This window comes from Syngnathus acus, chromosome 19, assembly GCF_901709675.1.
Source record: "Syngnathus acus chromosome 19, fSynAcu1.2, whole genome shotgun sequence".
Lineage (NCBI taxonomy): Eukaryota > Metazoa > Chordata > Actinopteri > Syngnathiformes > Syngnathidae > Syngnathus > Syngnathus acus.
In genome coordinates this window covers 4,791,203-4,818,490 of record NC_051103.1, presented here as the reverse complement: position 1 = coordinate 4,818,490, position 27,288 = coordinate 4,791,203, and the positions used below count along the sequence as shown (strand labels likewise).

Here is a 27,288-nt window from a genome sequence, read left to right as displayed (position 1 = left end):
GCGGAAATTAATGAGTTGCCTCTTGGTAGAACAGTGACCTCTTGTGGCGCTATTTTGCATCACACCCATTATGGATTACAACTAACCAGTTTTAAATTGACAGACCGTAATTAAAGAACAGAGTATGAACAATCCAAAATAAAACTGTATTGACTCATAACCTTTATGCCATTATTTCCTTTATTGTAAACTTATTTTTCTCATACAAATTATTTACAATGTAGGCCACAAAAACAAAGAGGTGTACAAAGAGAAGCAATGCAGACAAATAGAACAAAAAACATGCATGCATATCGATCAATTGAAATAGATTATTTAGATGCAGGGTGACCCTCCAGGAAAATCACAGTTTTGATTGTTGTTGGATTTTTTTTTTTAGGAGGACGAGTCAGCGTTTTCATCAATTACCATCCACTGTTATAGTCCAAACTGTAAAAAAAAAAAAAAAAAAAAAAGAGAGAATAATGGTTAGGCACACTGCAATCACATTCATTGTGCCTGTGTTTCCATAAGTGTAATGCAATAATTGAATAAAATTAAAACAATATTTAGATGACCAGTATCGTGGTGGATAAGCATACTCCAAATGTTTTTGAACATTAAACATTTGCAACCATTAAATGTATATTTAAAAAAAAACAAAAAAAAACTCTTGCTTGGAATTCTGAGATGAAACATGATACATACTGTGATTAAATTAGGACGATATTTGATGGAATTTAGTGATGATCTGAATCTTGATCACTCACCGTGGTTCAGTGTCTTGGCTTGGATCTGCACCAAACAGCAGCCACGCCATCGCTTGCTCAGGGGATGACCTTTTCCCATATCTGAACAAAAGAAAAAACTATTACAGAATACTATCATATAGTAAGGACTCATCTTGTAACTACTCGGCACAGATTCGGACAAGCTTGTCTGCCATTGTCTTGCTTGATGCTTGACTACTGAGGAGTAAAAGCCGGCATGACACTATGATAAATCTAGCCTGTGTAATTACACAGCAGGAGCATAAATGATGCCTAGTGTACTAACACCACATTGTGTGTGTGTGTGTGTGTGTGTGTGTGTGTGCGTACGCTCTTGTACTCGTGCGACCAGTTTCCACTTAATGACTCGAATCGGTGATGTAATGTTTGGCAAAGCTGAAATATGAGACTTTGTATTTGATCAGGGAGCCGTTAATCTTTTAGACGAAGACACTTTATCACAAATTGCTCCTATAAGATGTCATGCGGTAAAATGACAAAGCTGCTACACAAAGTTCGTTTAAAAAAAATAAAAAATAAAATACCGTGTTCGAGAAGGGAAATAAGTTTTGTAGCTTTCTTCTAATTATGCAGAAAAGTACAACATGCTGTGTGTCACCTCTGCCTGGTGATGAGGTTGACATAATGCCTGACGGCGGCCTGGTACTTGGCCCAGTCCTCCGGGGAAGCGTTGGTGCCGGGACTCTCGGGTTTGGGAGGGTAGGCGTCGGCCAAGCCGCTCCAAAACACCAACAAGCACACGAGGAGTGCGGCGAGCATCATGCACGGTCTCAGCATGTTGGATGGACCCTTGAAGAGGAACAACGCAGCAGTCATGCACAGTCCTTCTGGGTCGCATGGTTGTATTAATAAGTGCCATATATCATCACATAGTTATCAAAACAAAAACCTACTTGTTGGAAGTCTCCTGGAGAGTATTGGAAGGTTGATAATGATGCTGGTGGTGGTGGTGGTGATGCTGGTGCCCCGACTTGCTCCTCTCCTCCGTTTGCCGCCCTTTTATAGTGAGGCGCGCATACCTGATGCGTGCTGCTGAGTAACACTAAACCACACCTCTTACTTTTCCCGCTACTCTGACAGCCACGCGGCAGTGCATTGCGTAACTTGGAATCATCCGTTCATTAAGGATTATGTATGCTATTGCTCATCATTATTTTATTTTTTACAAAATATTTTGGTGACCATATTAGCTCAACGTATTTTAAAAAGCTTTCAGGACAGTGTACTATTTACGAACGATTGTACATTCTGCCCTCTAGTGGACGAACATGGAATTGTTCTGCCTGTCACTATACGTCGCTATCATAAATATATGAATAATCCATCCATTTTCTGTACATCAATGATGAACACATTTAGATTTTTTCTTTTTACAAAAAAAAAAAAGCACTATCAATCTGTGCTTAGGGTTCATTTTGAGGGAGATTGTTGTCGTCAGGATCACTAAATTGTTTTGACTAATCTGATCTGCAAAGACCGAACATATTTCTCTGGGTGGTAATGAAATGATGCAAAGGATCAAATCTCTCTCAGGTGGTCAAAGTAGTCGATTATGTTTTTTTATGACCTATGCAGAAGCTCCAGTTTATCTTGGATCTTCACAGTCTGCTGTTCAGGTTGCTTATCGTTGTGCACGGCGTTCATCTGTTTGCGTTCGCGACAGAGATAGATCTGCGCATCGATGCTTTTGTTATTTGCCTTTTTTTTTTTTATTGCTTAATCGCTAGGTGACATTTCACGGGGTTTATTTGCTTGCTGTGTTGGGGACACTTGCTATTGCGTTTATTGTTAAAATGATGCTATGGAAGCAGGAGCAAGTTTTTCTTATGTCACCTCACATCTCGCAAAAAGTATAGAAACTAAGGCAAAAAAGGGGTTATAACTGCGGTCACTATACACCAGTGGCATAGAAAAGATGAACAAAGAAACAACTCATTTGTATCATTTCAAACTATATTATCATATTATCTGGAGTAAAAGAATAATGATTTTCAGACCAATTAAATAAAATTGGACAATTTCCCACGGCACATTAGTGGAGCGCTGACGAGACACACACCACCTCTAATGGGATCCGACACAAAAGTTGCCGTAAAAATTCTGCCATTAGGACGATATTAACGTTCACTGCCGAGTGACGCCATCGGAGGTATTGCAATAACAAAACACGTTTATTGTTGTGGTTGGAGGTGCTTTGGGGCGAGGAAGGATGATTTTATGAATTCACACCACACGGAGTTTAAGATCAATAATACGGGAAAATGTGGCCCTTTAAGTTAGTTTATGTATTCATTAAACTATCAAGTATCAGCCAAAATGGGCCTAATCATGTGACAAAAATAGTCGTTTTTAACAAATTCTCCGTTTATATTTGAGCGAGTAATACACACGTTGCAAATGCAACTTTAAAAATGAATTTTAAGGGATAAAATCATGTTGTTGCTTCGTAAATGAAGGACACGTGTTGTTCCGGGGGGCTCCCATGAGACATGTGACAGTTCAACAGTCATGAGCTGTTTATAGAATAGTAAAAAAAAAACAAAGCTTTCTTTTTTTTTTTTTCAAGGCTTGTCCCCAAGCGCTTGTCAAAAACACAAGTCGATTTGGGCCGAACTCCCAGCTGGTGGCCTCTGTGGACCTCCTGCTGGCAATAAACAAGCAGTGCCATAAAAGGCTGGAAGTGGATTCTAAGATTACTCATTGATTGCTCGGACCATCTCTCAGCAATTATTGCACCATCATTCAAAGTATGATTAGAGGAAAGCCCAACTGAAGTAAAAATGGATTAAAAAAATAAATTATGAGTAATCCCGGGGTGAAGTCGCCCTGTTGTAACTATCTGATCCTTAACGGTGGCCTTTCCGGAACATTTCAATTCTACTCCAGTAATCAACATCTCAGCGTTGACTCTCCGGTGCTATAAAAGTCAATGGGAAGAAACAACGATGTGCACAGGACAAACTCATTAGCTGTCCGCAGTGTTTGCATGTGAACAAGCCAGATAAGAGCAAAGAGGCAACAGTTCAATTTTTCACACGCCGCTAGCGCTTAGTTAAAACCCTCCCGTGGAGAAGCTCTGATAGAAGGAAACTTTACTTGATCGCCAACTTTGCCATGCCTTGTCTGAAATTTGACCTTTTTCTTAGCCGTCAAAGTTCCACTCCAGATAAAACATCTATTTGCATTACTCAAGCAGTTTACACACGCAAGCATGATGGAAGCGCAATCTCCCGGGAGAAAATCAGACTCCTTCCTGTCAAACGCGTGGAAAAAGGGGGTAATGATGTGTTTTTATTCCGTCTTATCTCTGTCAGTGAGACACTAATCTGAACAGAGTGCTTTTTAGTCGGACATGACATGGTGGAGGGGAAAAAAAAAAATGAAATAATTGCCAGAATCGTTATTACGTGCACATACAATGATGAATCGGAGAATTTCAAATGGTAAAATTCACTCCGGTGTTTCACTACCCTACAGTTAACTTAGCATCGTCAGTGTGTTGCATTGTTAGCTAGTCATTATCCACCATTAGCAATAACAATATTCATTATGTACCCCAATGGAGGCAAGGATGAGCTAGCCAGATGCAGCTCGCATAGGGAACGTTAGTTTAGTACCTAGCATTACCCCATTTGTGCTTTTAGTTACCACATTTGATTTTTTTTTTACATAATGAGGCTGGGGTCATTGGGAGACAAACTGGGGAACTGATGATAATTTGTTGTTGTATACCGTATGTTGTCTAAATGGATCCTCTGAGCGTCAGTGAGGAGCGACCGCTGGGGGGGGGAAAGCTCGTCATATTTCTCCGGGCTAGTATGTTATGGACACTAGCTATTTACTGGCATAAAGACTGAGACCGTGCACGTCAGTTGTTTTCCCAAATAGCGGTGTCTCGTGTGATTCTCCCGTCCCAAGAGGAGAGCGGCTACTCAAGCCTGCTTCTGACTAAGAACCATTTGTCTTTGCCGGGAAGCAGAGCGGGCCAATTACAGCGGCGGGCCCGACTTACTGATGCTTTCATGAGCAGGCCGGCAGCTTCAGGTAACTCTGATGGATGACGCAGGCGACCGGCCTTACGAGGCTTCAGGAAAAAGGTTGATGATTTGATTTCGAGGGCGGTTCTGTGTTTTCACTAGTCGGTACCATATTTAAGAGAATATTTGAAGAATGGAATCAGCTTTTGATATCTTCTCCATCAGCCTGTTATGATTTCCTGGCAACTTAGTATTTGCGTTTTGCTAGTAAGAAATGCACCTATTCAGATTTCTTTGTAGGCTTTGCAAGATGCCACAAGATGGCGCCACATCTAAAAAGTCTAATAGTAAAAATTGAATTGATATAATGGAAGGGGGGGGGGGCTGGAGTAACCATCTCATTTCATCTAAAATCTTTACATGTAAGGGAGGAGCTAAGTTTGGCCTGGGTCGTTAGCGGAAGATAGCCTATATCGAGATTGTAACAATATCTACAAGAACAGAATAACACGCCTGGATCTCGATCAGAAATGGCGCGCAGCTTGACAGTAAAATCAGGTCAATTTTTACTTAAAGTGGAGAATAAGATTGACGTTACCTGTTAGAAGCCACAAAAACCTCGAGTGTCTCTTTTTTTCCTCTTCCCATGCTGATGGATCTACCAAAATCGATTCTGGGAAGTAATTACAACAAGTGTGATCCACTCAACAATGAACGTCGTTAACAATGTTCAATAAGAGCAACTTACCCTTTTACCTTTCTATTCCAAGCAGCAAATTGATTCATTCTGGTTGAAAGTGAAACTCAAGGACTTTTGTATGGATCAACATTGGTAGTTAATATCTGCTTTCTTGTTTTGTGTCACCTGAAACACACTCATAGTTTGATATCAATCACTGTGACTCTGGCTTGGAGGTACGAGTGTACCCGACTGGTCTTATATCATTAGTGGCTTTAAAGAAACACAGACAGGTAATATCAGAGTAGCCAGAAGCGGGTTTGACAGACACTTGCCTGAGAGATAAACAGAAAAATATTGAGAATTCAGTCCATGAAGACGTACTGTTGGGAAGCATTTATAAACTTATATTTAAGTGGTTCAACTTGAACTTCTTTTTCTTGTAACTTTAGACATTCCGTCATTTTCCCGATTGGCAAATTTAAAATGCAAATAAGCATCTCGTCAGCTGCCTCATGTGTGCACTTACGTAAAAGTGAGATGAATGATATCAATCGGGACGGGCATCTTTCACTTGCACCAATAAAAACGTCGGCTTGAGTAAGTAATGACTCTCATTTGTCTGTGCTGGATCAGCGGCCGAGCTCACTGGCGAAAAAGTTATCACGCTGCCACTACCACAACCAATCAACCGCTTTATAAAGTGAGACATCACGATACAAATGTTTAATTCTTTTCGAAGACCGCTTCAAATGAGTTTTCTTCAGAGCAGCAAAATTTATGAGCATTATTTCTACCAACATAAATGCACATCATAATAATAATAACAGAAAACTATCAAACTAAGCAGCAAAATATACATACTCTTTGACTGGCCATGATTATTCTTGTTTTTAATTTGTTTTCTTGTTTTTAATTGTGTAAAATGCACGGTCACAAAATTTGCCGTTCAATTCCTTGTGAGACAACACCGAGCTGGGAAGAGAAAAAAATTGAAACAGTTGGACGTGCATTTAAAAGTTTAGAGAAGGTCAATTTAACAAATTAACATCCATCGGAGGGGTTAATTTCAAACCACTCGAGCAATTAATTACATTCGTATATATACATATCTCTAGGACATGATTTTATAGCAAGGTCTTTAAATATACTTTTAAAACAACAAAAACACAATCAAATTGAGAGCGCGAGAGCGATTGATAAGACAAAAATGTTGACTGAGCAGTAACTCTGTTTCAGCGCTTTTTACAAGCTAACAAACCTCTCACAAATTATAACAAGCCCAAAAATGAACATTTAAAATGAACCAACAGCAGTTTCTGTCAGCTTAAAACGCAGGATTAGAGTGGATGACCATTTTCAATTACGTTGCGTTGAAATACTTCCCAATTTGTTTGTCTTTCAAAATGTACACCTTCTCAAACTAAATAGGCCCGAAATTGCACGTGAAAGCCCGATAGCTCAAACTTTTTGCAAGTAGTGTATTATGAAAAATGGCCAGTCAAAGAGTGAGTTCATTTGGAAGAGACACCTTGTGGCTGTGCACAATAAAAGCGGGGATGACTGCTCACGGTGCTCCTCTATGCTCATTCTGGCTGTCCATTCTGCAGCCAAAACAAAACAAAATTTAACAGTGATGTCCCATTTTCTCCGCTTCTTCAGCTTCTTTCTCCAGCAGCGACTCCACCATCTTGGGAAGGAAAGCTTCAAGAAAATGAACCAAGTCCTGAAAAACTCCAGCTGGGTCGCTGCACGGCTCCAAGCTCAACACGACCTTTGTGCTTTCTGCCTCACCCACTATGTGGGGCTGAATCTTGAACTCCAGCGGTCTCTCGAGCGCCACTTCTTTCTCAATGATGCGATCTGTGACTTGGGCCTCGAGCTGCATGCAGCTGCCTTCGGGCCTCAGGTCGGTGTCTTTGATTAGTTCACGCCGTACTTTTCTCCTGCCGGCCCACACGGCGTGTTTCTGGCCCCACAGCCAGTAGGGAGGATCCCGCTTGCCCCTTTTGGACATCCTCGGTTTTTTGCCTTGAGGGGAAACCTGCATGTCGTCGTCGGCAGCAGAGAGTCGCCGCTTGGCGCCCACCGCGGCGGGATGCTCCATGCTGCCGTTTACCGACGTGTTGAGGGACCCTGAACTGGTCTCCATTTCTGCCGAGACGTCTGCGGCCGAATCCCCAGAAAAGCCAAAACCCGATGACACAGTGAGGTCACATCTGAGGACACTTTGGAAGATCTGCTCCACAGCAGTGCACACCTTTTCGAACCACACCGGGCGGAAATCATCTTTGGCCGTGCGGAGGGCTTTGGGAAGTGTGGATGGTTTGAACGGAATGCTGATTTTCAGCTCGTCTTCTTTGGTTTGCGCCACTCCGCCGTTGGGGGTGAATAAACGCACAAGGCCCCAGGACTTTCCTTTGGTGGACTTTTGCAAGTACTGGAGGCTGCGGCAGTACTTCTCTGCGTCCTGGCAAGCCTTCTGGAAACATCTCTGGGAGCGCTCATTCAAGTTCCCTGCTACGTTGTGGGAAAGCTCAAAGGGATCCAAAACATTGAGGGGGCCCAATTTAGGTCCACGCTTAGTGGGGTTTTCCTCCTCGTTATTTTTGTGACTAAAGTCTGTGACTGGGATTGCATGCCCCTCCCGCAATGATATAACACTACTTGCAAAATCAAACTTGGCATAGAAGGAGAAGAAACCAGCCAAAAGGGTGCCTGGCAGAAACGACATCGGAATTCATCTTAGAGCTGAACTATTTTTGAAAAATCATCTAATTGCAATTGTTTTCTGCAGTTGCGTTCTAATATGTAATTTTTTTTCTTTCAAGGTCCTCTTTCAACGTGTTATTTTAAACTTGTGAATTGGGTCTTATCCCAAGGCACCATTGTACATTAAAATAATGACGGAATCACGGTACGATGGATGGACTTACAGAGATCCTGGCTGTTTCCACTGGGGGGCACCGCGATGGGCTGACTGGGGAAGGTGCAGTTCCATCCTTCAATCACACATTCCTCTTCCTCACCTACAAGGTCAACAAACACTTTCACACATTGGAACTGGTACTTGCCAGCCACACTTGCTTTTCTCATGTAAATACAAGACTAAATCAACTTGACTTGTTCAGAAACATTTGCGTGCAAGTTGAAAATGTTGCAAAACCTATTTATTATTTACATTATGAGACACAGCAAATACAAGTAGCATTACTATGATGAGCTCACTATTTGGCAGAGCGAGTCAACACTTACAGGCCATGTCTTTGAGGCGCTCCACAGTGGGGAGAACGGGAGGCTCACAATTTTGCAGGAAGAAGATGACAAGCAGCGTCAAAGCATAGTTGTTGAGCAGTGGACCGGAACCGCTGGGGTTACCTTTGGGTTACAACACAAACCATGTGACAGGAGATTTTACTGGAATAATACGTTATCAGCCAAATCAAAGAGTGACTGTTATTATAAAGTTCTTCAGGCAAGGACGACTTCTCAGCAGGACTTTTAATTAGGTTGTAGGCTGTGCCTTTCACTTCGAAAATGAGAATATTGAGATTTTTATTACTGCTGTAAATCAGGGGAGGTTTTGTGTTGTAAAATGTGATTAAATACTGTAGTTTATTTGAATTGGGGAGTGGGGCTGTCATTTTTTACTTTACCAATTTAATAAAAGTTTAAACAAAACATCTACTAGTAATACAAATGTATAAAAATGTCTTCATTTTGTATAGTATGTATTATAAACAAAAATATTTAACCTGTTTTTAATGTACTACATGAAAAAATATGTAAAATGACTTATTTTAAAGGGGAAAACATTTTTAATGCAACACACAGCACAGGACTTCTGATCATGTAAAATGCCCAGTGGGCCAGACAGAATCCAAATAAGTAAACAGAAGTGAATTTCTACTGACATCTAGTGGGCAAATATAAAACAAAACCTAAAGAGAAGAATCAAATCAATGTGTGTATGTAATCCACTAAAAATTCTCACTGAATTGGAAATGTTACCTGCCAGTTGGTTCTGTTTGGCCCAGTAGCGTATTGTGAACACCAGAGGCCTCAGTCTCTCGTCTATTCCTGAGCATAGCTGAAGGAAGCGGGTGTTCCTTACGGCCAGACTGAGGAGGCAAAACAAGTTTTTAAAAATATTACATTAACATTAAAAATAAAATTAAAGAGCATGAAATATAATCATGTAAAACAACCTGTTGTTGATCGTGATGTCCCCTTGCAAGTTGAGCTCGCGGTGATGAAATTTGACCACCGGGAGGCGGGCACTGCTGACCACATGGACTTTGTGCACACTGGGCACGCAGCGCCTCAAGATGGTCGCCACCAGGTCCAGAATCTCGGCGGGGGAGGCCGTGGACAGGTCGATGTCAGACAGGATGGAGTCCTCCGAGTGGCCATCGTCTGACATGCACTCGACTGCCTGACACCGAAGGAAGACAAATCAATCCAAAGTAGAAGATGGACAACTATTTAAATTATGTCGCACCTCTGATGTACACTTGGCACGGGCCTGGAAGACTTTTGTGTTCTCCAAGTCCAGAACCAAGTCCAGGTCACAGGCGTGAATGCCAAACGTGTTGACAGACGAGCCAAATGGCAAAATCTGGCTATCTGTAAGTTGCACATGACAGGAGACTTATAAAAATAAAGTCGGGGGATGTTTTTTTAATATAACTTTTTTGAGTTGAGCCTTTTTCATTGCCAACTCAAATTGAAAAAAGGAAAAATAATAAAAGGATTTTGGATACCTGGAAAAAACTCCACAAAGACCTCCTGCAAGAGTTGCACCAGCAAGTTTCGAGCCTTTTTCTCAGTATCTGCAAGCTGGAACCGGTCCTCAATGTACTGCATCTGAGCATTAACCTAACGGAAACCACATTAGTTAAAAAAATCAAGTCCAAAGAGAAACTAACCTGTTTTAGAAGTCCTTGCTTTGGCCTCACTAGTGAGTTTAAGGATAGATTTTTAACATTACTTACAGAAGGAAGCTGACAGAGTTGTGGTTTTAGGTGATCCAGAACTTGCTGCAAGTTCTGCAGGTCACATTTCTTTTTGGGGATGAACTTGAATTCCTTCTTCTCCCGGGGTTTGACACGCAGCTTGAGTCCTTTCATTTTGTGCTCGACGCAGGACAAGGCAGCCTGAATGCTCTCTGTCTGGTTGAATTGCACAATGGCAAACACGCCCTGGAGATGCAGAAGGTCACCGCGTAAACAATTTGAACTCAGTTTATGAAAAAGATCAAATAAAACCAATTGCCTGACTTTGTCTTTGTCCACGATAACGTCGGAAACGGCTCCAAATTGCTCGAAGTAGTCCACCAGGTCAGCCTCTGAGATCTCCGGTTTTATGCCGCTGACAAACACGCTGTGATGCTCCTGGGTCTTCCTGGTGGTTCGCACATTGCTTAATGTTTGGTGCTTTCGCCCTTTGACGTGCTGATCCACACTTGATTCTAAAGAAGATGGAGCACCACAAACAGAAATCATAGGGAGAAATACAGAACAGGAATACATGGCGACTAGGCTTCTAACTATGAGAATTAGTTCCACATGGCTTAAATTTCAACACCCAGTACTAGTTATTTGTAAATTAGTTATTTTACTTTCACTTCAAGTTTACATTGTTGTGTAAAAAAGCTAGCGAAAATAACGAAGCTCATTTAGTGGCGTTGCTTACGGTTTGGTAGGTTGACGTTGCATAAGACACAGTGAAAACCCCTAGGCGTCGTTTTAACGTCGCTTTTGGATTCCATAACTTATTAAAAAAAGAACCTGAATTACAATTATCTTATTAAACACAAAAAACTGACGACAGGAATACTCAGTGTTCCATGTGTCGCTCAAATCTCCCTCCAACGCGGGACAAACGTTTGTTCCGGGTTTACCTCCAAAAGGTTCCGGGTTGTTCCAACTGCGCTTGAAAAGGTTCCGTGAATTTAAAATATCAAGGACAAACAAAAACGCATCTTTTAAGTACTTGTACATAAAACATATACACACACCTATACATAAATGTATATATAAACAATTTCTTTCTTAAAGGTGTAGCTCATACTGAGAAAATCATAATTATTGCCAATCACATTAGTCTTAAGAGAAAGCATTTTGTTTTTAAAATTTTTGCTCTCTGAAATTGCAATTTTTCACAATAAATGAAAATGATTCAAATAAACCGCCACCAATTTTATCTTGTCAATATCTAGCAAGAATAAAATGGAATTTTAGATTAGCACTTCTAATACTGGAATCTAGTTTAAGACAAACTCACACGATGCAGGAGTTGTCGATCATTGTGAAGATACTTCAGCCAGTTTGAAGCACTTTGAGGGCCTTGACAGGTGGAAAACCTCTAACTCAAGTGAAAGACGTTGTACAGCAGAATAAAATACACAAAAATGCAATTTTATTTTCTGCCACAATTATAACACAGCTCAAAATCATGTCATGACAGAAATACCCTTGAAACGTAATTTAATTAAATTCCCTGCTGTTAAAAACGACAACAAAACACAATGCTTAACTTTTCCTCATAAAAATTCAACATAAGACATAATAGTGCCAACTAAAACAGACTTAAGGTTAAAAAAAAAGAACTCATTCTGAAAAATTGCTCTAAACAGAGGTGCTCATTTCTACCGCTTTTACTCATTTCTTAGCTGATCTTCCTCTTCTGTTTTTCGGCTGAGCCTCCGTCTCATCAGTGTTGACCTTGCTGGGGGACTCATCTGCGACCTTTGCCCCTCGCCTAGCTCTCTTGGCAGGCTGAGGCTCCACTGCTTTTTCTGGGAGGTCATCTTCAGTTTTATCCGCATTTTCAGACTCACTCTGGCTTTGCGTCTCGGTGTGCACACCAGGGCTTGACCTCTTGCCTCTGACCACTCTCGTGGATCTTTTAGGGATCTCTTGGACTTGGACCTCCATGTTCCATTTCACTGTTTTTTGTGGTTCTTGCACAGTGGCGTTTGAATGGCTGGTGGCACGTGACTGTTTTTTGTCAATTGCAGCCAATTCTGTTGAGGATTTAGCAACTGGCCGTCTCTCCCTTTTGACTGGTTCTACTGAAGCTGGAGCTAACTCTGGAACTGTCACTGGAGCTTTTTGGGCCTCCTCGCAGGCAGAGGCCAGCCCTCGTCGCACTCTCTTAACCGGAACGGCTTGTTTCACGTCATCTTTCAAACTGGTTTTTATTCTTCTCCCCCTTTGTTGCTTGTGTTCATCTTCCGTTTTATCTTCTGGCACCTCTGAGTTGGGAGCATCTTCGGCAGGTTTTGCTCTGCTGCTTCTGTGGGATTTTTTGGATGGTGTCTCAATTGGGTCATCTTGTTTTTCTGCGGGAGGAGGCTCAAGTGCCGCTTGCTTTGGTTTTCGCACGGCTCGTTTTGTTTTTGCAGAAGCAGGTTGACTTATCTGCTCTGGTTCAGAAGCCTGTGGCGCTTCTGCTTCAACTGGGTTAAGATTTTCTCCATCAACATTTTTCTCAACCTTTCTGCCACTCCTCAAAGTTTTTGTACGCTGCAGGGTTCCAGGCTCTGCTACCATGGAAGTCTGCTCGAGCTCTTTTTCGCGCTTGGCGTTTCGTCCTCTGGTTCCTCTGGCAAGAGGCTTGGACTGAGTATCTGTTTCCTCAGAGGTGACTTTGAGTTCTTCTGGCTCAACCGTCTCAGCGATGACTTTCCTGCCTCTTCCTTTTTTGTTCGTGGGTGCTGGTAGCGGAGCTTGTTCCATGTCAAATATTTCTCCTGGCTCGGTTAGATCAATGGGCACTTGCTTCATTTTCCTGCCCCGGCTAGGCTTCACGATTGAGTTCTCTGCGGGAGTCTTGGAATCCTCTTGGCTGGTGTTAGTTTCTGAAGTTTCGGTCACCGCATCTTTCTCTGGCACTATTTCAGGCAGAGCGTCACAAGTTTCTGCCTTTGTCTTCCTACTTCTGGTAGTTTGCTTCCCCGCGGTGGGCGCGGTTGCTTGAGCTCTCGTCTTTCTTACGGCCCTGATTGGAGCAGAGAGGACCTCTTCTTCCACCGGTTTGCCTCTTCTCCCCCGAACAGACTTCTTTTGAACAACAGGGACGTCTTCCTCTGCTGCAGTCTCCACTTGTTGCAAACTCTCATTGGAATTTATGGCTTTCGTTTCATGGTGTTCAGTTGCCATCTGCTCCGGTTGGTCATCACTAAGTTCCTTGACATCTAAACCTGGTGAATGCAAATGAGAAACATCGGCGTAATTTAACTTAAGGAAAAAAAACATGTTAGCTCATGAATGATAATGCAACGTAGGCTCACCTTTGGGCTCTGGCAAAGCTTCGGCGGCAGCCTCGATTTCTTTAGCATATCTTCCTCTTCTAGGCTTGGGGGCAGCTTTCGGTTCTTCAGCGGGTGGTTCAGTTGGCTCTACTTTTCTCCCCCTTCTTCCTCTGACAGGAGCAGAGACAACAGGTTCCTGAGATGGTTCCACCATCACCAGTTCTGCCGCTTTGGCTCTTCTGCCACGGACAGGTTTCTTGGGTTTGGTTGAGTCGATGGAGGCCGTGTCCATTTCCGTCACTCCGGAAACTTCAGAAGACTCACAACTAACGGTTGGAACCGCTGCTAAAATCTCAGGTATCTCTGCTAAAACAAGATGGGGGTGGAAAATATTAGACTTCTTTAATTTGTCCGAGTCAATTTTATGATTATGACGTGCCGTACCTTTTGTGATGTCCGTTTGACAAGCGCTCACACCTGCTGAACTGTTGTCCTGTGCTTGGACAGAAAGTACCGTACCTTCTGCTACGTCCATCTCACGACTCGCAAGCTGATCTCTAAACTGTAAGAGATGCATAAAATGGAGACATTAGCAATGCATGCGGCCAGATATCACTCCAAGTTCTGTCCCTCATTCCATCCTTCACCTCAGCAGGTTCCTCCATGAGCTCTTGAAGCCCCTCAAAGTCCTCCACGGGATCAATACCCCGCAGTCTGGGTGACCTCATGAGCCGCTTGATGCCAAAGTGCTCATCCACCGGTTCACTTCGCACTTTGGGAGTCTTCATGAGCCTGTCGATTCCGAGGGGGCCTTCAACGGGAGCGTGTCTTTGCCTCTGTGTTTTCATGATTCTCTTGCTAGCCGAGAGGCATTCCGCAGGGGAGCTGGTCACTTTAAGAGTTGACGGCTCTTGAATTTCTTCAGCTGTCGCTGGTAGCTCCAGCAAGGCTTTCGTCGGTGTCTCCGGCAGGTTTACCACCCCACTGAAGGAAGCATCGGCAACTTCTGTTTTGAGGACTTTCTCTTGTAGGTCATTGGCTTCACTCTGTTTTGGAGTGGTGAAAATTCTTCTGACTCCAGTGAAGCATTCTTGTTGCTCAGCTTTCTTCTGCTTTGGTGTTTTCAGGAGGTTCCCTCTCAGATCCTCCAGAGGTTCAGCCTTCTGTTTTGGGGTCTTCAGGAGTCTCCTCACACCTGTGAGACACTCTGGGAGCTGCAACTTCTGCTTCGGGGTTGTTACGGCACTCGTCTTCATTTCGGTGCTTGGCTGTTCGGCAAAATCGGTCATCATCTCCATAGATGAGGCACCACTGATGAAGCTGGAGTCTTGACTGCCATTAAGTAGGCGTTTCACCGCCTCTTTGTTGTATCGGCCCACTTTTACCGTCGATCCGAGAGAGAGCGGCGACACGGCCATCTCACCTGGAAATGGGTCGAGTCGTGACTTTTTTTTTTCTCCTCCCACTTGTTCAAAGTTCACATTCGGTCAAAGTGGAAACCTTACCTGGCTCCTCGGGAGTGTTCAACACAGAAGGATCGAATCCAGGTTGTTCATTAAGTATCAATGGAGCCGTCACGGAGCTGCTACGGTTGACTTCCGATCTTCTCTTGCCCTCTTTTGAAGGCGTTTTAAACATTTCCGAGATTCCTAAAACAAAACATGGTATATAAAATGGAGGCCCAAGAAAACAAGACCAGGCGTAAGAATGTAATTACCTGACAAATCCTCATCCGTATTCATTTTTTCCCTTGAGATTGCCGTGTTGAAGATGACCTTTGGTGCAGCGGCAACTGGGTGCGGAACTTTCTGCGTGAACGCTCGGCCCACAACAAAGGTAGCAGGCGAGTCGGCATGTCCGGTGCTCGCATGGCCCGGCTGCTTTCTTAGCGGAGTCTTCGAAAGTCACACTATAGTCAGCGCATGAAAAGATAACCGTGCTTTGCTTGGACAGTAAATTTACCTGTGCTGTGGCCGCCGTCTTCTTCGCAATCCTTTTTGTCGTGACAGTACTTGTGACTGCATTTCTAACAGGCACGGGCGCTTGAACTTTGGCGCGGCCGAACTTGACAGTGTCAGCCCAAGACATTGGAGCTGAAATGAGGAAAAAAATGTGGAAAAGATTTGATGAGGGGGGAAAAAAAACGTTATAATGTAAATAAAACAGTAAGTTGTTTTTCCTGTACTCTGCCAGCAAGTTATTTTGATGCCATCATCATCATGTTTTCGTTTTTAATGCAAGTTAGCGATACCTTTCAGCGATGCTCGGGAAATGCCGCTTCTTCTTAAGAATTTAATGGCACTGTTAGTCAAGGGAGTCTTGCATGACTTTCTCTTCATGCTCTTCCTTCTCAAAGGGATTTTGGGTGTCGCCGTGACAGACTGCACCGGATCACTGGCGGCGGCGTCTTCGGCAATCGGTGACGGGGTTTTGATGCGAGACACAGAAAACCGTCCTTTCAAGGATGGAAGCTTCTTTTGGGAGCCCTGGGGTGTTTTTTGGTTGACATTTTCCTGAGGGGTAGGCCTGGGGGACATCCTTTTCACACTGGTGCGTGTTTCCTTGTTAGTTGAGCCCTTGGGCAAAGGCGTTTCCAATTTGTTGCCGGAGGTCGGTGTGTTGGGTTTTGGTGACTTCACAGAGGGAGATTTCTCTTTTGAAGAAGCCTGGGCCGAATTTGGCGACTTACTACGAGGAGAAGGTGTACTACGAGGAGAAGGTGTCCTGGGTTTTGGAGTCTTCTTTAAAGCAGATGGCTCTTTGGAGGATGGGGATTTTCCCTTTGGAGAGTTTTTGACAGGCGTTTTAGGAGATCTAGAGCTCTTCTTTGCACGACTTTCAGCCCCCTGCAAAAAAAGAAAAAAAATGGATTGTCAAAAAAAAAAAACATTAAAAAAAAACCCGCACAATGCACATTTTAAGGTTCAACCACAAGAGTCTCACATTTGGCAGGCCGATGACTGACGCTCGTCTCAGCAGTGATTGTTTGGCTTGAGCAAGACAGAAGCTTCTTCTTGGATTCTCGCCTTTACGCAAGGGAGAATCGGGGGGCAATTTTTTGTCAAACAACTCGGGAACAAGGGAGCTTCCAAAAGAAACGCGTTTCTTTTTCATCCGTGATGCCGGCAGATCGAGCAAAAGCTCTTCACTTTTGCGTTTTCTTGGGACTCCTTGAAGAATAAAAACAAATTGAATGAATATCAGTTTGATCGGGGTGGGGGGATAAATTGTCAATAATATAACGATTACCTTTTCCAGTGGTTCGTGGTGAATTTTTGTTTCGTGGACTCGGCATCACTTCGTCATGCTGGGTCGGTGTGACTTCCTTACTCCTACGTCTCATAGGCGACTTGGGTGTTGGAGTACAAATTTGCTGAACCGCGTCACTGCTTCTCAACTTCTGAGTATTGACATTCTGACCCGTCTGCAGCGAGCTCACTTCAGACTTGAGATTTTCTGTACCTGGAGTCACCACATCAGAGACAAGAACCCGAGGGCAACTCTTACGCTTTTTGTCAGACATCGGGGTGACAATCGTACTCTTAGTCTCTGCTGTGGCTTCGCCATTAGAGACTTCGGCCTCGGCCACCGTTGATGTGTTTTGATTTGTGGAAACATTGCTATTTCTCGGGGTCTGGAGGAAGGTGGCGGAAGATTTCTGAGGGGTCTTAACATCCAGAGATTTTCTGATCATTTGATAGAGATCACTAAAAGGAGACGCCGTCTTGCTTTGCTGCACTTTACCATCTCCCTTGGGGTCCTCCCCCTTAGCCTGCTCCAGTGACCGCTGGATGCCGCGGTTGGTTCCATCTTTTAGATGGGGGTTGGGGGTTCCGGGTTTGCTCCCTTTGGCAAATTTCTTCGGTGTGGGAGGCGGAGCGTACTCAAACCTGAAATTAAAATGCATTCAGTATAGACCATCCGTTATCCATTTGGACTTTGCTGCTTTGTAATGTTGTTTGCCAGGGCATTTGCGCCACCTTGTGGCTACTTGCCAAATCACACGATACACAGTTTAAAAAGTGAGTTCCTGGAGATTTAAATAATGGCCAACATTTTAAGGTACAATCATAGCCGCAGGCTCAGCGAGTACTTAAACAGACGCAGGCACAAAAACAAAAGAATGATAAGGCGTTGAAATATGTATGCCACCATTCTGCATAACTCACCTGAAAGAACGATCGACAATGGTTATGACATCTCCACCCTTTAAACGCTCAGGCTTTTGTAGCGCCTCCCCGTTGACACGGGTCGGGTTCACTGAGCTCAGATTGGTTAAAATAACCTAGGAGAAACAAAGGAAAAATTAAAATGCTTATTTTTAACATTAGGACCCCAATTCAATGAGGAATGAAATAAGATGTATTGAGAATAATTTCAAATTCAACAACAACAAAAGCCCAGGCATGCACGTTCAGTGTCGCTTGTGTTACCTCTTTATTTTCATTCAAATCAATTCTGCAGTGTTCCTTAGAGACTTGGGGAAGCTGAATACGAATGTCACAGTCAGCTTTCCTGTTGCAAAATGGACGCGTTGAAAAAAATAAGTCAAACTACATAAAGGACTTGGCAATATTTATAAAGTTGGAAACTTGAGGTAATTATGAAAAAAAAATCACGATTATTTTGAATGATACTGAAATCATGTTTCGAAATAACATAAAATGAATGGTACAGTACAATAAATAATCAACAAATTGTGCATTTGAGCTCACCTTCCAAACAAGCACGATGCAGTAAGAGGAAATTCAGTGCCATCTCCTCCAGTCCGCTTAACCACGACTATCTTTCCATGTAGTGGCATTCTGGCAACGTTACCTTTAACCGAGAGAAAGACATTTGTAATCGTTAAACAAAACCTGAGCTAATTGGGGAAACACCAAATAACACAAACAAATGAACAATCATCGAGCGAATTATAGCCTCGTGTACATTATTGTACGTGTTAGGAATTATTTGCTTCAATTCGAAACATCGCTCTACATCTCGCACAGAATCTTCAACAGGCAATTTAAATCAAAAATGGTTTATAAAATATTAGCAGAAAGACAATAAGTGATACTCGTCAACTTCGTCAGCCATGGTATATTTAATAAATAATAAAAAGTAGGCTTACCTGGATTCTTTTAATTACACGTCGACCTCGGAAAATCCATACACGTACACACGGGGGTTGTTCCGCAAATAAATGTTTAGTAAAATACTAATATCATTACAAAACGAGACTAAACCCAAACAGGTTAACCACGCGTAGCTAACGCAAAACTACTTACTACGAAGCATGCACCGGTTTTCTTTTTTTCTGAGCGAAGCTGGAGTATCCCTCCGCCTGTCTGTACAAAACGCAATCTTAACATCAATATAACATGCCAACGTATGTATCGTGGTGATTTAGAGAATGATTGTTTTTAACAAATTAATTTAAAAGCTTTTTAGGTAGTCTTTCTAATATTCAATCGTTCTTTGAAGAAAAGAACTATATTGTTTACAAATTCCGCGGAGGGATAACCCTTGTCTTATAGCGCAATCATTTCAAAACATTTGAAATTCCGCGCGAAGGACTCTGATTGGTCAAAACGCCACTCTATCTGGTAGGCGGGGCCCGTCAAATGAGTCTTTTTTTTTAAAGGACGTGACGTATAAAGGGCGTGACGCATCTATGCACAATATTTAGATTGTTACGACAAGATTACAGATATAAATAAAGATAAAACTGATCTCACCCAGAGAGCAATTTTACCATTTCAAATGACTGAATGAATGCATGAATGTAAACACAATTTAGCCAAATGATTTGTACTTTTAATCAAGTGAATGGGGTTGGAAGGGGGAAAAAAAGCATTGAAGGAGTTGTTGAAAGAAGAAAATACACATTTCTGACACACACTGACCACACAAACATTGTATTATTATTAAATGTTGGTTTTATTTTATTTATATTTTTTTCATATTTTTTAAAATTTTCTTTCTTCTTTTACCCCCCAAATCGCTTGATAATCTTGACAAAAAAATGCAACATATTCCATATTTCTGTAGTAATCCAGATAAGCCACAGAGTCAAGTTGCACGCTCTTTTTCGGGCAGTCCTGCATGTCGAGGGAAGCAGCTTGGACCATATGGATGTCGCTGGGTCGCTTTCAGTTTTTCTTATGTGTGACTGAAGGAAAATATCAGGGCTCAGTAGCAGAGTCTGTGTGTGATGGAGGGGAGTGCAGTACAGAACATATACAAAGGACAGGCCAAGCATACAAAATGATTCCTTCCTGAGACGTTGGCGTGCGTGTGTGTGTACAGTAATGATAATCTAATCATGATGGAAGTGAAGGCGTTTTGGCGTAAAGTGATCACAGGGTGCAGGGTTGGTTAAAAAGTCATTCTTGAGGGGGTACAAATCAGGTATCGGGACTTTAATGGAGTCTTTGGACACCCACTATAGCAGGGGTAGGGAACCTATGCCCTGTGGGAACATTTTAACCAGCCAATTCTAGAAAAGAAACCCTCTCAAGGCACCACTGCATCAGAAAAAAGTTCCCTACCCTTGCACCACTGACGCAAATCAGCGATAAGTGAGACTCCCTTGGGTTTTCAATACAGTGTGTACAGTCCACCACTCTTCACATTTGAACTCTGAAGCTGCAAACCTGAGCCTGAAAAGCTACAAGTGGCATCCATGTTGTTGTTTTTTTTTTTTCAAGAGCAAAAGAAACCACCACATTTGTTTCTGCTACATGGCCCAAAAAATGCTGGAGTGCTACTGTTATGAACACACACGCAAAGGGATGTTTGTGAATACCACATTGTGGACAGCCAGTGATGTGGAGTGTGTGTGTGTGTGGGGGGTGGGGGTGTTAAGGGTCTGTCCAGTATTTAGTAGGACACAACATGAAAGAAATTCCTTCAGTAAAGTGTGCTCAAAATGTATTTTTTTCTTGAATCACAAACCCATGAACAAAACACATAAAAGGTATTCTTTAAAAAACAAATCATGTGAAGCCTAAAACTCTTCATAGTTTTAAAGAAATTAATACAGCTTATATACACAAACTCAAAAGGCTACTTAACCTTAATAATGAATCTTCATTAATTGGATTTCTTGAAAGGACCTGTGACCATATCATACAACCGAGTTCATACAATCATTTGTTTCCATGTTCCTGGAGGCAATAAAATAAGAAAGAACCTGGAAGAATAGGAAGAGATGCTCATTGCAACTTGTTTTCTGTGCATATTAGTGTGTGCGTGTTTGTATGTGTGTATGTGTGTGTCGTCATCTGAGGACTGGAAGGAAATGTCATTCTCTTTTGCTTTTTTTTTTTTGTTAATTAGAATAATGTACACGTGTGAGCAAACTATTTTTTTTCCTCCCATGATGGGTAAAACAGTGAGGGGAGTACAACAATCTGTAATCTCAGAAAACACGCCCTCGTTACGGCCTCCCATTCAATCACGATAATTCCTGAACTTTTCTATATATTTATATATATCTGTGTACGAAATCTGTTTTATTTTTTTTATTTTTTGAAGCTGGGAAAAGAGAAAAGACCCAGAGTCTCTGAGGTGGAAGAAGGAGGCAGAAGAGGAGGAGGGTCTTTTGACAAGTCCCGAGCTTGTAGTCTGCATCTTCAACAGCAACGACAACAACAACGAAAAAAAAAAAAAAAGTGTCTGGTGTTGGTCAAATCTGTCCAAAAGTCTGTCACATCCCATCCTGGCTGCTCTCACTTCCTGTGCTGCTTCAGGCGACTTTCCAACAGCCTTCTGGAGAAAGATGGAGGAGCAGCGGTGGGAGGATGGGAGGGAGGGGGGGGGGTATCATCAGCAGAGTTTACGGTGTTGTCTCTGGGAGGTGGCGCGGCGATCCCCCGGCCGTACCTCCCCTCACACGAGGCAAAGCAGACCAGGGGGGAGGTCTCCATCTGGCATCAGTCAAGGACTTCTCCTTCACACCTTCTCTGACTGACCGGCGTGTGTGAAAACAAACAAAAACAAAAACCCCAACGTGGGCCGTTACTACGGCGATTGTGTGGCTGGACTGCTTTGGGCGGAGCTCGGGGACAGACTGGGGCTGCAGCTGCCCGGCGGAGTGGCGCAGGGACGGCCCCCCGAGGCGCCGCTCTCCAGGCCCTCGGAGTTCTCCAGCATCTCCTGGATGAGGGGAGGCATGGAGCCCGGGATCTCCATCTTTAGCGTGATGACACGCTCAGCACCTATTGAAAATAAAATAAAATTAAATGAAATAAAATAAAATTAAAAGCAGGATTGAGGCATCCCTCATGTTGGGTACGCACCTTTAGCGCTGATGCTCCTCAAATCGGTGATCTTCATCAGCATCTTGGGGAACATGTGCGGTTTGTGTGGCCTCCTCTTCCTCACATAGATCTTCAGTGCCTCCAGGAGAGGTTCCTGCAGGACGTCCACCTTCTCTGCTTGTTCCAGATCCTGACGATCTGTCCAGGAAAAACAAATTGGTCGTGTCTCCAGAAGGCCACCAGATCTGCGATGTCTTGGGTGAATGTCGCGTACCACCACACAGCAGGCAGATGGCGCTGAGTAGCCCGGTCTCAGCATCGTCCATCTCCAGAGGGATCAGCTGGTTGGCGAAGGCGAAGACCAGGTCGGTGAGCGGTCCAAAGCCGGCGTTGTGCATCTGGGTTCGGTTTAGCGTGAGTCCGTCTGAGAAGGTCATGGTGTCTTGCTCTGGCGTGTAGCGCGTACAGATCCGGAGTATCTGTGGACGCGGGGGACAGAGCTTTGAATGAGGTTCAAAGTAGGACAGCCTGACATTGAGGATCATGAATATTTCAAACGTGCGCTCATCAGCCAGTCGCAGGCTGTCGTCCTCACCAGGATGTCCAGACAGGCGGCTTTGAGCAGGGTGATCTGATCGGCGATGGTGAGCGTGGTGAAGCCGGGAAGCTGCTTGGCGAATTCCACCGTCTTGATGATACATTTGGTGGACAGCTCGCTGAACTTGTCCCAGAGGTCCACGTCCAAGGACACGCGTCGCTCTGAGCTGTTGTTCTATCCGGACATAAATACAACAATTAATTCCACGCTCGCACTTATTACGACATCTCCGGCGTCACGTGACCGACCGTAGTGTATTTGCCGAGCTGGCAGAGGGAAGGGAACGTTTCCTTGTGGGCCTTGCGCACCCTGTCAATCATCTGCTCCGTGTCGGGACTCAGCACGTAGCTTTCCGTACATTCCTGCTTCTTTTCGTCCTTCTTCTTCTTGTTCCGGTCGTTTCTAACAGCTTCAGAAAAAAAACAGGGAGAAATTATGAGCGGCGTGCACCCTAGAGGGCCAAAAACACGAGATAGGGTGTTTAGCATTGGAATCCCATTACACCCCCCCCTACCCCAAGGCGTCCAGAACGTGGTGAAGCTTAGCCTGTGCGTGGGTGGTTTGGGTGCTGCTTGATAAATAGTGCTGGAGGATGAAGCTATCCATAAAGCTGACAAATCACCACAGCTTTCATTAGTGGGTGCCGGCTAATCTAATAACATGATATGACAAATATCCCGCCTCTAATGGTTTTCCAAGGGTTGGCTTTTGGAGGCGAGAGCGGCTAAAGCCTTCCAGCGCCTCGCTCTTAATGTGACGGCGGGTGCCAATGGTAACAGACTTACAGTATATTCACCGCAAGATAGAATCATTTGAGTGAATCAGGTTTGTATCTTCTGCCCTCCAGGAAGCTAAATTTGATGACCTTGGATCAGATTTAATCCTAACCTTGATTGTTAAGGGGCAGAACATTGGGGCCGATGGGAGATCAGTGACAGAAGGGCCTGGCCCGGGGCCACGGAGGAAAGCGCTCATCTGTGCCGCGACTCGTTCATCAGCCCGCCAGGAAGAACACGAAGGCGGGTACGACTCTCATTATTCGGTGCTGTGTATCTTATTGTAATTCCGCTTTTAAAGATCATCCCTGCTCCCCGGTTACATAAAAATGGAGAAAAGCGCGCAAACCAAATTTGGGTCAACAGCCTCAATGTCCAATTAATTCCCAAATTAAAGTGGGGCAGCCCTTAGTGCGCACGGACATTACCCGCGCTGACAAATTGGCGGCGCCATCATAAGCCGCACAACACAATTTAATGAAGTCATTAAAGAACTATTAGGACTGACTGGCAATCTGTCACGCTGAATTGCCACGTGCAATAACTTGAGGAGGAAGGCGGGAATGAAAGAAATATGGCCTATTGTTTCCCATTTTTTTTTGCCAGTGCGAGCAATACATCGTATGAAATTAACAATGCTAATAGAGAAACTTTATGCATAAGGACTTTTTGTGGCGGAAATGATTTACAGTAGCTGCCGAGGACGGAATGCGCTAACGCACGCACAGCCATCATTCCGTCATTTGTTCTGATGCGAATCTTGCCTGAGCCTTTAGTTAATAGACAATTCCTGTTAGCGCTCGTGTGTGTGTCTATATGTGTGCGACAGTGAGAGGTGTGCAGACGGGGATAATTCGAGTGAGGGGAAAATTAAAGCGCTGGCAGCTCGTCCATCACGCAGATTAAATTCAATGAAAAGATAAAAATGTCAATGTTCCCGCAGTGCGCTGACAATGATGAAACTTTCCCTCTCTTTATCCTCCAAAGCTCGCGAGGTTTCTTCTCACGCATTCAGTAGGCTGAAAAATGCCATTTTGTGAAGGGGAATAAAAAAAAAATTAATAATAATGATTTTTCTTTAATGATGAAAGGCAGTCATGCCAATCCCATAATAGTGATTTTTTAAAAATTTTATTTGACACCCCCTCCTCCAATTCTGCTCTCTTTGGCACGGCCACCTGGCCACAGGCCTGGCGCTGTCGTCTGGAGCTGTCTGCCGTCGGACACAAGGTCACCCAGACGTCCCCTGGCTCTCGCAGGAGCTTCACCTTCTGTGCTCGAGGAGTGGAGGGGGGGCATTGTCAGCGAACCTGTGCCGCCTTGAGCCGTTTGAAGCGATATCTTTATTCATAGACACCTTTTTATTTGTGCGTGTGCAACGTGAAGTGCGTTAATGTGTGCGTGACAGGCAGAGACAGATCGAGACTCCCTACTGTGCCCAGATGGCATGCCTCTCCTTCCTCACCACCCCAAATTCACTTGCCAAAGTCACTGCTGAGGACACGGGATAAGCAATCTGCACAATTTACAATAAGTGACCAAAAAAAAAAAAGGCGAACACAAAAGGCAGTTGAAATCAACCAAGCAATCTTGTTTCTATTTCAGATCTCAATTTGAGCCGTGGACAGAAAAATCCACCACTAGGTGGCTCTCTAGCTCCATTTGAGAGCAAGCTGGCTGCTGAGCTCCTTCTAACCATGATTAATGGCCCCATTCAAAGGTAAGTAGCTCAGAGGATAACTTCTTTTACTGTAAGCCACAGAGCGGTGGCATGGGGAGTGCCCTCGCCCACAATGTGACAGAGAAACGAGCTAAATAGCACAGGGAAGATGGGAAAATGACCATGTAAGGGAGTGGTGTCAAATTCTGGCCCGCAGGCCAAATTTGGCCCACAGTGTGATCATATTTGGCCCGCAAAGACAAATTGTGCATCTTTGTGTCAATGCTACAATTGCAAATTGTCTTCCCTTTTTAAAAATAGAGATATTGCAAAAAAAATAAATACCATTTGTCTTTTTAAAAATCTAAAAAGTTCTTATTGATTTCAAAACTAGTAAGTCATCAGTTTGTTGTGTAGCCTATATATACATGAATTATAATTAATCGACAGTAATAATGGTCCTCCAAAAAACTATGACTACAATCTTTGACACCCCTGAGTTGTAAGCTGATTAGAATTGAAGTGTGTTAATCAGTACAAATGGGTGGTGCACACACATTGGGGTCATGTATAAAATGTCATCAGCTCTCTGTTGATCACACCTCAGACAATTATTTCATCGGGTCGAGATGTGGATGTGTGTGTTGTCACACAACCCCCCCCCCCCATTACACGCCTGCTCAGCCGCTCTCGGCAGGTGAGAACATATTCATCAGCGGCCTGCCAAGCCTGGCGTCACCCTGACGGTGACTGCCAGACTGCATCACGTTTACACTGAATATTCTCGGCGAGGCGTGTTCATTCCAACCGGAGCATTATGGGATGTTGGGATGAATTTCAGGGTGAACTTGAAATGCACTTTTGCTAGTAAACTTCATTTGACCTTGAAAGGTATTAATTTAAATATTATTATTAAGTGTATGGGTGGGGCTGGTGAGCGACGTGGGTGTCAGCTAATGAACGCAAACCCATGTCAACGACAAATCCCTCTCCCCTGCGAGCCAGATGTGTCAGCGGGTCATCGTGTACTCACACTCCTTGGACATTCCGACTTCCAGGCACTTCTGAAGCCGACAGTACTGGCAGCGATTTCGGGTGACTTTGTTGATGATGCAGTTCTTCTCGCGATGACAAGTGTACACCATGTTCTTCTGGATGCTTCTCCGGAAGAAGCCCTTGTGTGGTGGGGGGGGGGGGGGGGAAAGACGAACGAAAGAAAGGATTAGTACTATTGTTTTCCCCTTTTCAACACGAGCCGACAAAAAAGTCCCCGGTGACATTTATAAATATTCCAGTAAATAGGCCAAGTAGAGCGGATATGGCAGCTGCAGTTAAAAGGCGATGAACATTTTTTTTTTTTACATTTTAACATCATAATCATATTACACCAATAAAGCCTACACTGATGAAAACCGAATGTCCTTGTCTCAATGCAATGATGTCATGTAAAATAATCCAAAGGCTCAAGGTCACGTCAACATTGTGATTGTGCGGAACAGGGGGAAAAAAAAGTTCCATTTCCTGTATTTCTCCTTTAGAAGGGGACAGGATATAAACAAGTGCGGTTGATTCGTTAAACAATTCAATGAGATCATCCAGCTTGGTTCGATAAAAAAAAAAAAAAGATGACAGTTGATCAGTTTTGTAATTCAAAGGAAAGCCTTTTTGCACACGGCGTGGGGTTGTAAGCCGCTCATCAGTGCTACGAGCCCCCAATAAAATCAATGTTCACCTCAGTGGCTGCATTATTGCGGTGTCAAAAAGATAAAAAGAGGTTAATGCAGATCAAACACAAGTGAGTGAGCCCTCAGTAGTGATGCAAACACGCCGCTGCACACATGCAAAACAGGTCAATGTCGCTATTGATCACACGCAACGGGACGCTAGTCTTTGGAGGGGCGACTGGTGGTTGGGTGGGGCAGTTTCCAGCCAGCCCCCCCATCACGCTACGGGATTAGCGTCACTTGCCAACAGATGGCCGCTGGACCTAAACCCGCAACTTGCTTTTAACTGATGGCGTGAATCCCGGCGGAGCGATTCATGTTTCGGAGCGTGGCGAGCGGTCGAAATGAATAAACATCAGTCCACTAGATGGAGTAACTTGCACGGGCTGAAGAAAATGTGTGTGGCTTGTGTGTGTGTATTTTGACCTGTTTGACCCAACGGTGCCCTGACCCTGACCTCGTTGTCACTAGGGGATTGACCTAGTCCCTCTCAACAACACCAGGCTCAGGTGCCCTCTGACAGGACCGCCTCCACTCGTGAGCCAGTTAATTGTCCCCGCCCCCTCCCCCCTCCTTTTCTTTCAGGAGTCATTGCTTC

The 27,288-nt window shown here is 43.8% G+C and overlaps 4 protein-coding genes across 10 annotated transcripts in view; all 4 read right to left on the bottom strand.

Moving 5' to 3' along the window:
• Positions 1 to 162: 162 nt before the first annotated feature.
• On the bottom strand, positions 163 to 4,229 carry pyyb (peptide YYb). Its single transcript, XM_037277531.1, has 4 exons — positions 1,664 to 4,229; positions 1,369 to 1,559; positions 750 to 830; positions 163 to 429 (listed from the first exon to the last, which is right to left on the bottom strand). Exons 2-4 carry the CDS (start codon positions 1,545 to 1,547, stop codon positions 405 to 407), a joined length of 285 nt encoding a protein of 94 aa, XP_037133426.1. The 5' UTR covers positions 1,548 to 1,559; positions 1,664 to 4,229; the 3' UTR covers positions 163 to 404.
• A 1,872-nt stretch (positions 4,230 to 6,101) lies between these two features.
• On the bottom strand, positions 6,102 to 11,325 carry tut1 (terminal uridylyl transferase 1, U6 snRNA-specific). Its single transcript, XM_037277526.1, has 11 exons — positions 11,121 to 11,325; positions 10,706 to 10,896; positions 10,421 to 10,627; positions 10,190 to 10,304; positions 9,928 to 10,052; positions 9,635 to 9,861; positions 9,438 to 9,547; positions 8,682 to 8,804; positions 8,363 to 8,455; positions 7,007 to 8,144; positions 6,102 to 6,532 (listed from the first exon to the last, which is right to left on the bottom strand). The coding sequence occupies exons 1-10, from the start codon at positions 11,194 to 11,196 to the stop codon at positions 7,054 to 7,056; spliced, it is 2,358 nt and encodes a 785-aa protein (XP_037133421.1). The 5' UTR covers positions 11,197 to 11,325; the 3' UTR covers positions 6,102 to 6,532; positions 7,007 to 7,053.
• A 500-nt stretch (positions 11,326 to 11,825) lies between these two features.
• mki67 (marker of proliferation Ki-67) lies at positions 11,826 to 18,984 on the bottom strand. Of its 4 annotated transcripts, XM_037278457.1 has the most exons (15): positions 18,800 to 18,983; positions 18,399 to 18,501; positions 18,117 to 18,198; positions 17,853 to 17,968; positions 17,428 to 17,573; positions 16,933 to 17,145; positions 16,627 to 16,853; positions 15,935 to 16,529; positions 15,646 to 15,776; positions 15,401 to 15,578; positions 15,189 to 15,332; positions 14,331 to 15,106; positions 14,128 to 14,245; positions 13,723 to 14,049; positions 11,826 to 13,632 (listed from the first exon to the last, which is right to left on the bottom strand). In XM_037278457.1, the coding sequence occupies exons 2-15, from the start codon at positions 18,485 to 18,487 to the stop codon at positions 12,089 to 12,091; spliced, it is 4,686 nt and encodes a 1,561-aa protein (XP_037134352.1). In that variant the 5' UTR covers positions 18,488 to 18,501; positions 18,800 to 18,983; the 3' UTR covers positions 11,826 to 12,088. The 4 variants fall into 4 exon arrangements, with proteins under 4 accessions (XP_037134352.1, XP_037134350.1, XP_037134351.1 ...); XM_037278455.1 differs by having other exon boundaries at positions 16,933 to 17,573; positions 18,800 to 18,984; XM_037278456.1 differs by having other exon boundaries at positions 13,723 to 14,046; positions 16,933 to 17,573; positions 18,800 to 18,984.
• A 1,325-nt stretch (positions 18,985 to 20,309) lies between these two features.
• The window catches only part of raraa (retinoic acid receptor, alpha a), a 69,274-nt gene continuing 62,295 nt past the window's right edge, over positions 20,310 to 27,288 (bottom strand). For all 4 annotated transcript variants that reach the window (XM_037278461.1, XM_037278460.1, XM_037278462.1 and 1 more), the window contains 6 exons: positions 26,000 to 26,141; positions 22,779 to 22,939; positions 22,528 to 22,704; positions 22,207 to 22,411; positions 21,972 to 22,130; positions 20,310 to 21,890 (listed from right to left, as the gene is read on the bottom strand). In XM_037278461.1, coding sequence (XP_037134356.1) covers positions 21,694 to 21,890; positions 21,972 to 22,130; positions 22,207 to 22,411; positions 22,528 to 22,704; positions 22,779 to 22,939; positions 26,000 to 26,141 — 1,041 coding nt within the window. In that variant the 3' untranslated portion in view covers positions 20,310 to 21,693. The remainder of the gene's footprint in view (positions 21,891 to 21,971; positions 22,131 to 22,206; positions 22,412 to 22,527; positions 22,705 to 22,778; positions 22,940 to 25,999; positions 26,142 to 27,288) is intronic.

Coding starts and splice junctions, on each gene's coding strand:
- pyyb (XM_037277531.1), bottom strand. CDS start 1,547: ATGCTGAGACCGTGCATGATGCTCGCCGCACTCCTCGTGTGCTTGTTG. Junction 831..1,368: donor AACCTCATCACCAGGCAGAG/GTGACACACAGC, acceptor TCTTTTGTTCAG/ATATGGGAAAAGGTCATCCC. Junction 430..749: donor AGCCAAGACACTGAACCACG/GTGAGTGATCAA, acceptor TTTTTTTTACAG/TTTGGACTATAACAGTGGAT.
- tut1 (XM_037277526.1), bottom strand. CDS start 11,196: ATGGAATCCAAAAGCGACGTTAAAACGACGCCTAGGGGTTTTCACTGT. Junction 9,862..9,927: donor GTGCCAAGTGTACATCAGAG/GTGCGACATAAT, acceptor CTTCGGTGTCAG/GCAGTCGAGTGCATGTCAGA. Junction 9,548..9,634: donor GACATCACGATCAACAACAG/GTTGTTTTACAT, acceptor TTGCCTCCTCAG/TCTGGCCGTAAGGAACACCC.
- mki67 (XM_037278455.1), bottom strand. CDS start 18,487: ATGCCACTACATGGAAAGATAGTCGTGGTTAAGCGGACTGGAGGAGAT. Junction 17,969..18,116: donor ATTTGAATGAAAATAAAGAG/GTAACACAAGCG, acceptor TGTTTCTCCTAG/GTTATTTTAACCAATCTGAG. Junction 17,574..17,852: donor ATTGTCGATCGTTCTTTCAG/GTGAGTTATGCA, acceptor TTTTAATTTCAG/GTTTGAGTACGCTCCGCCTC.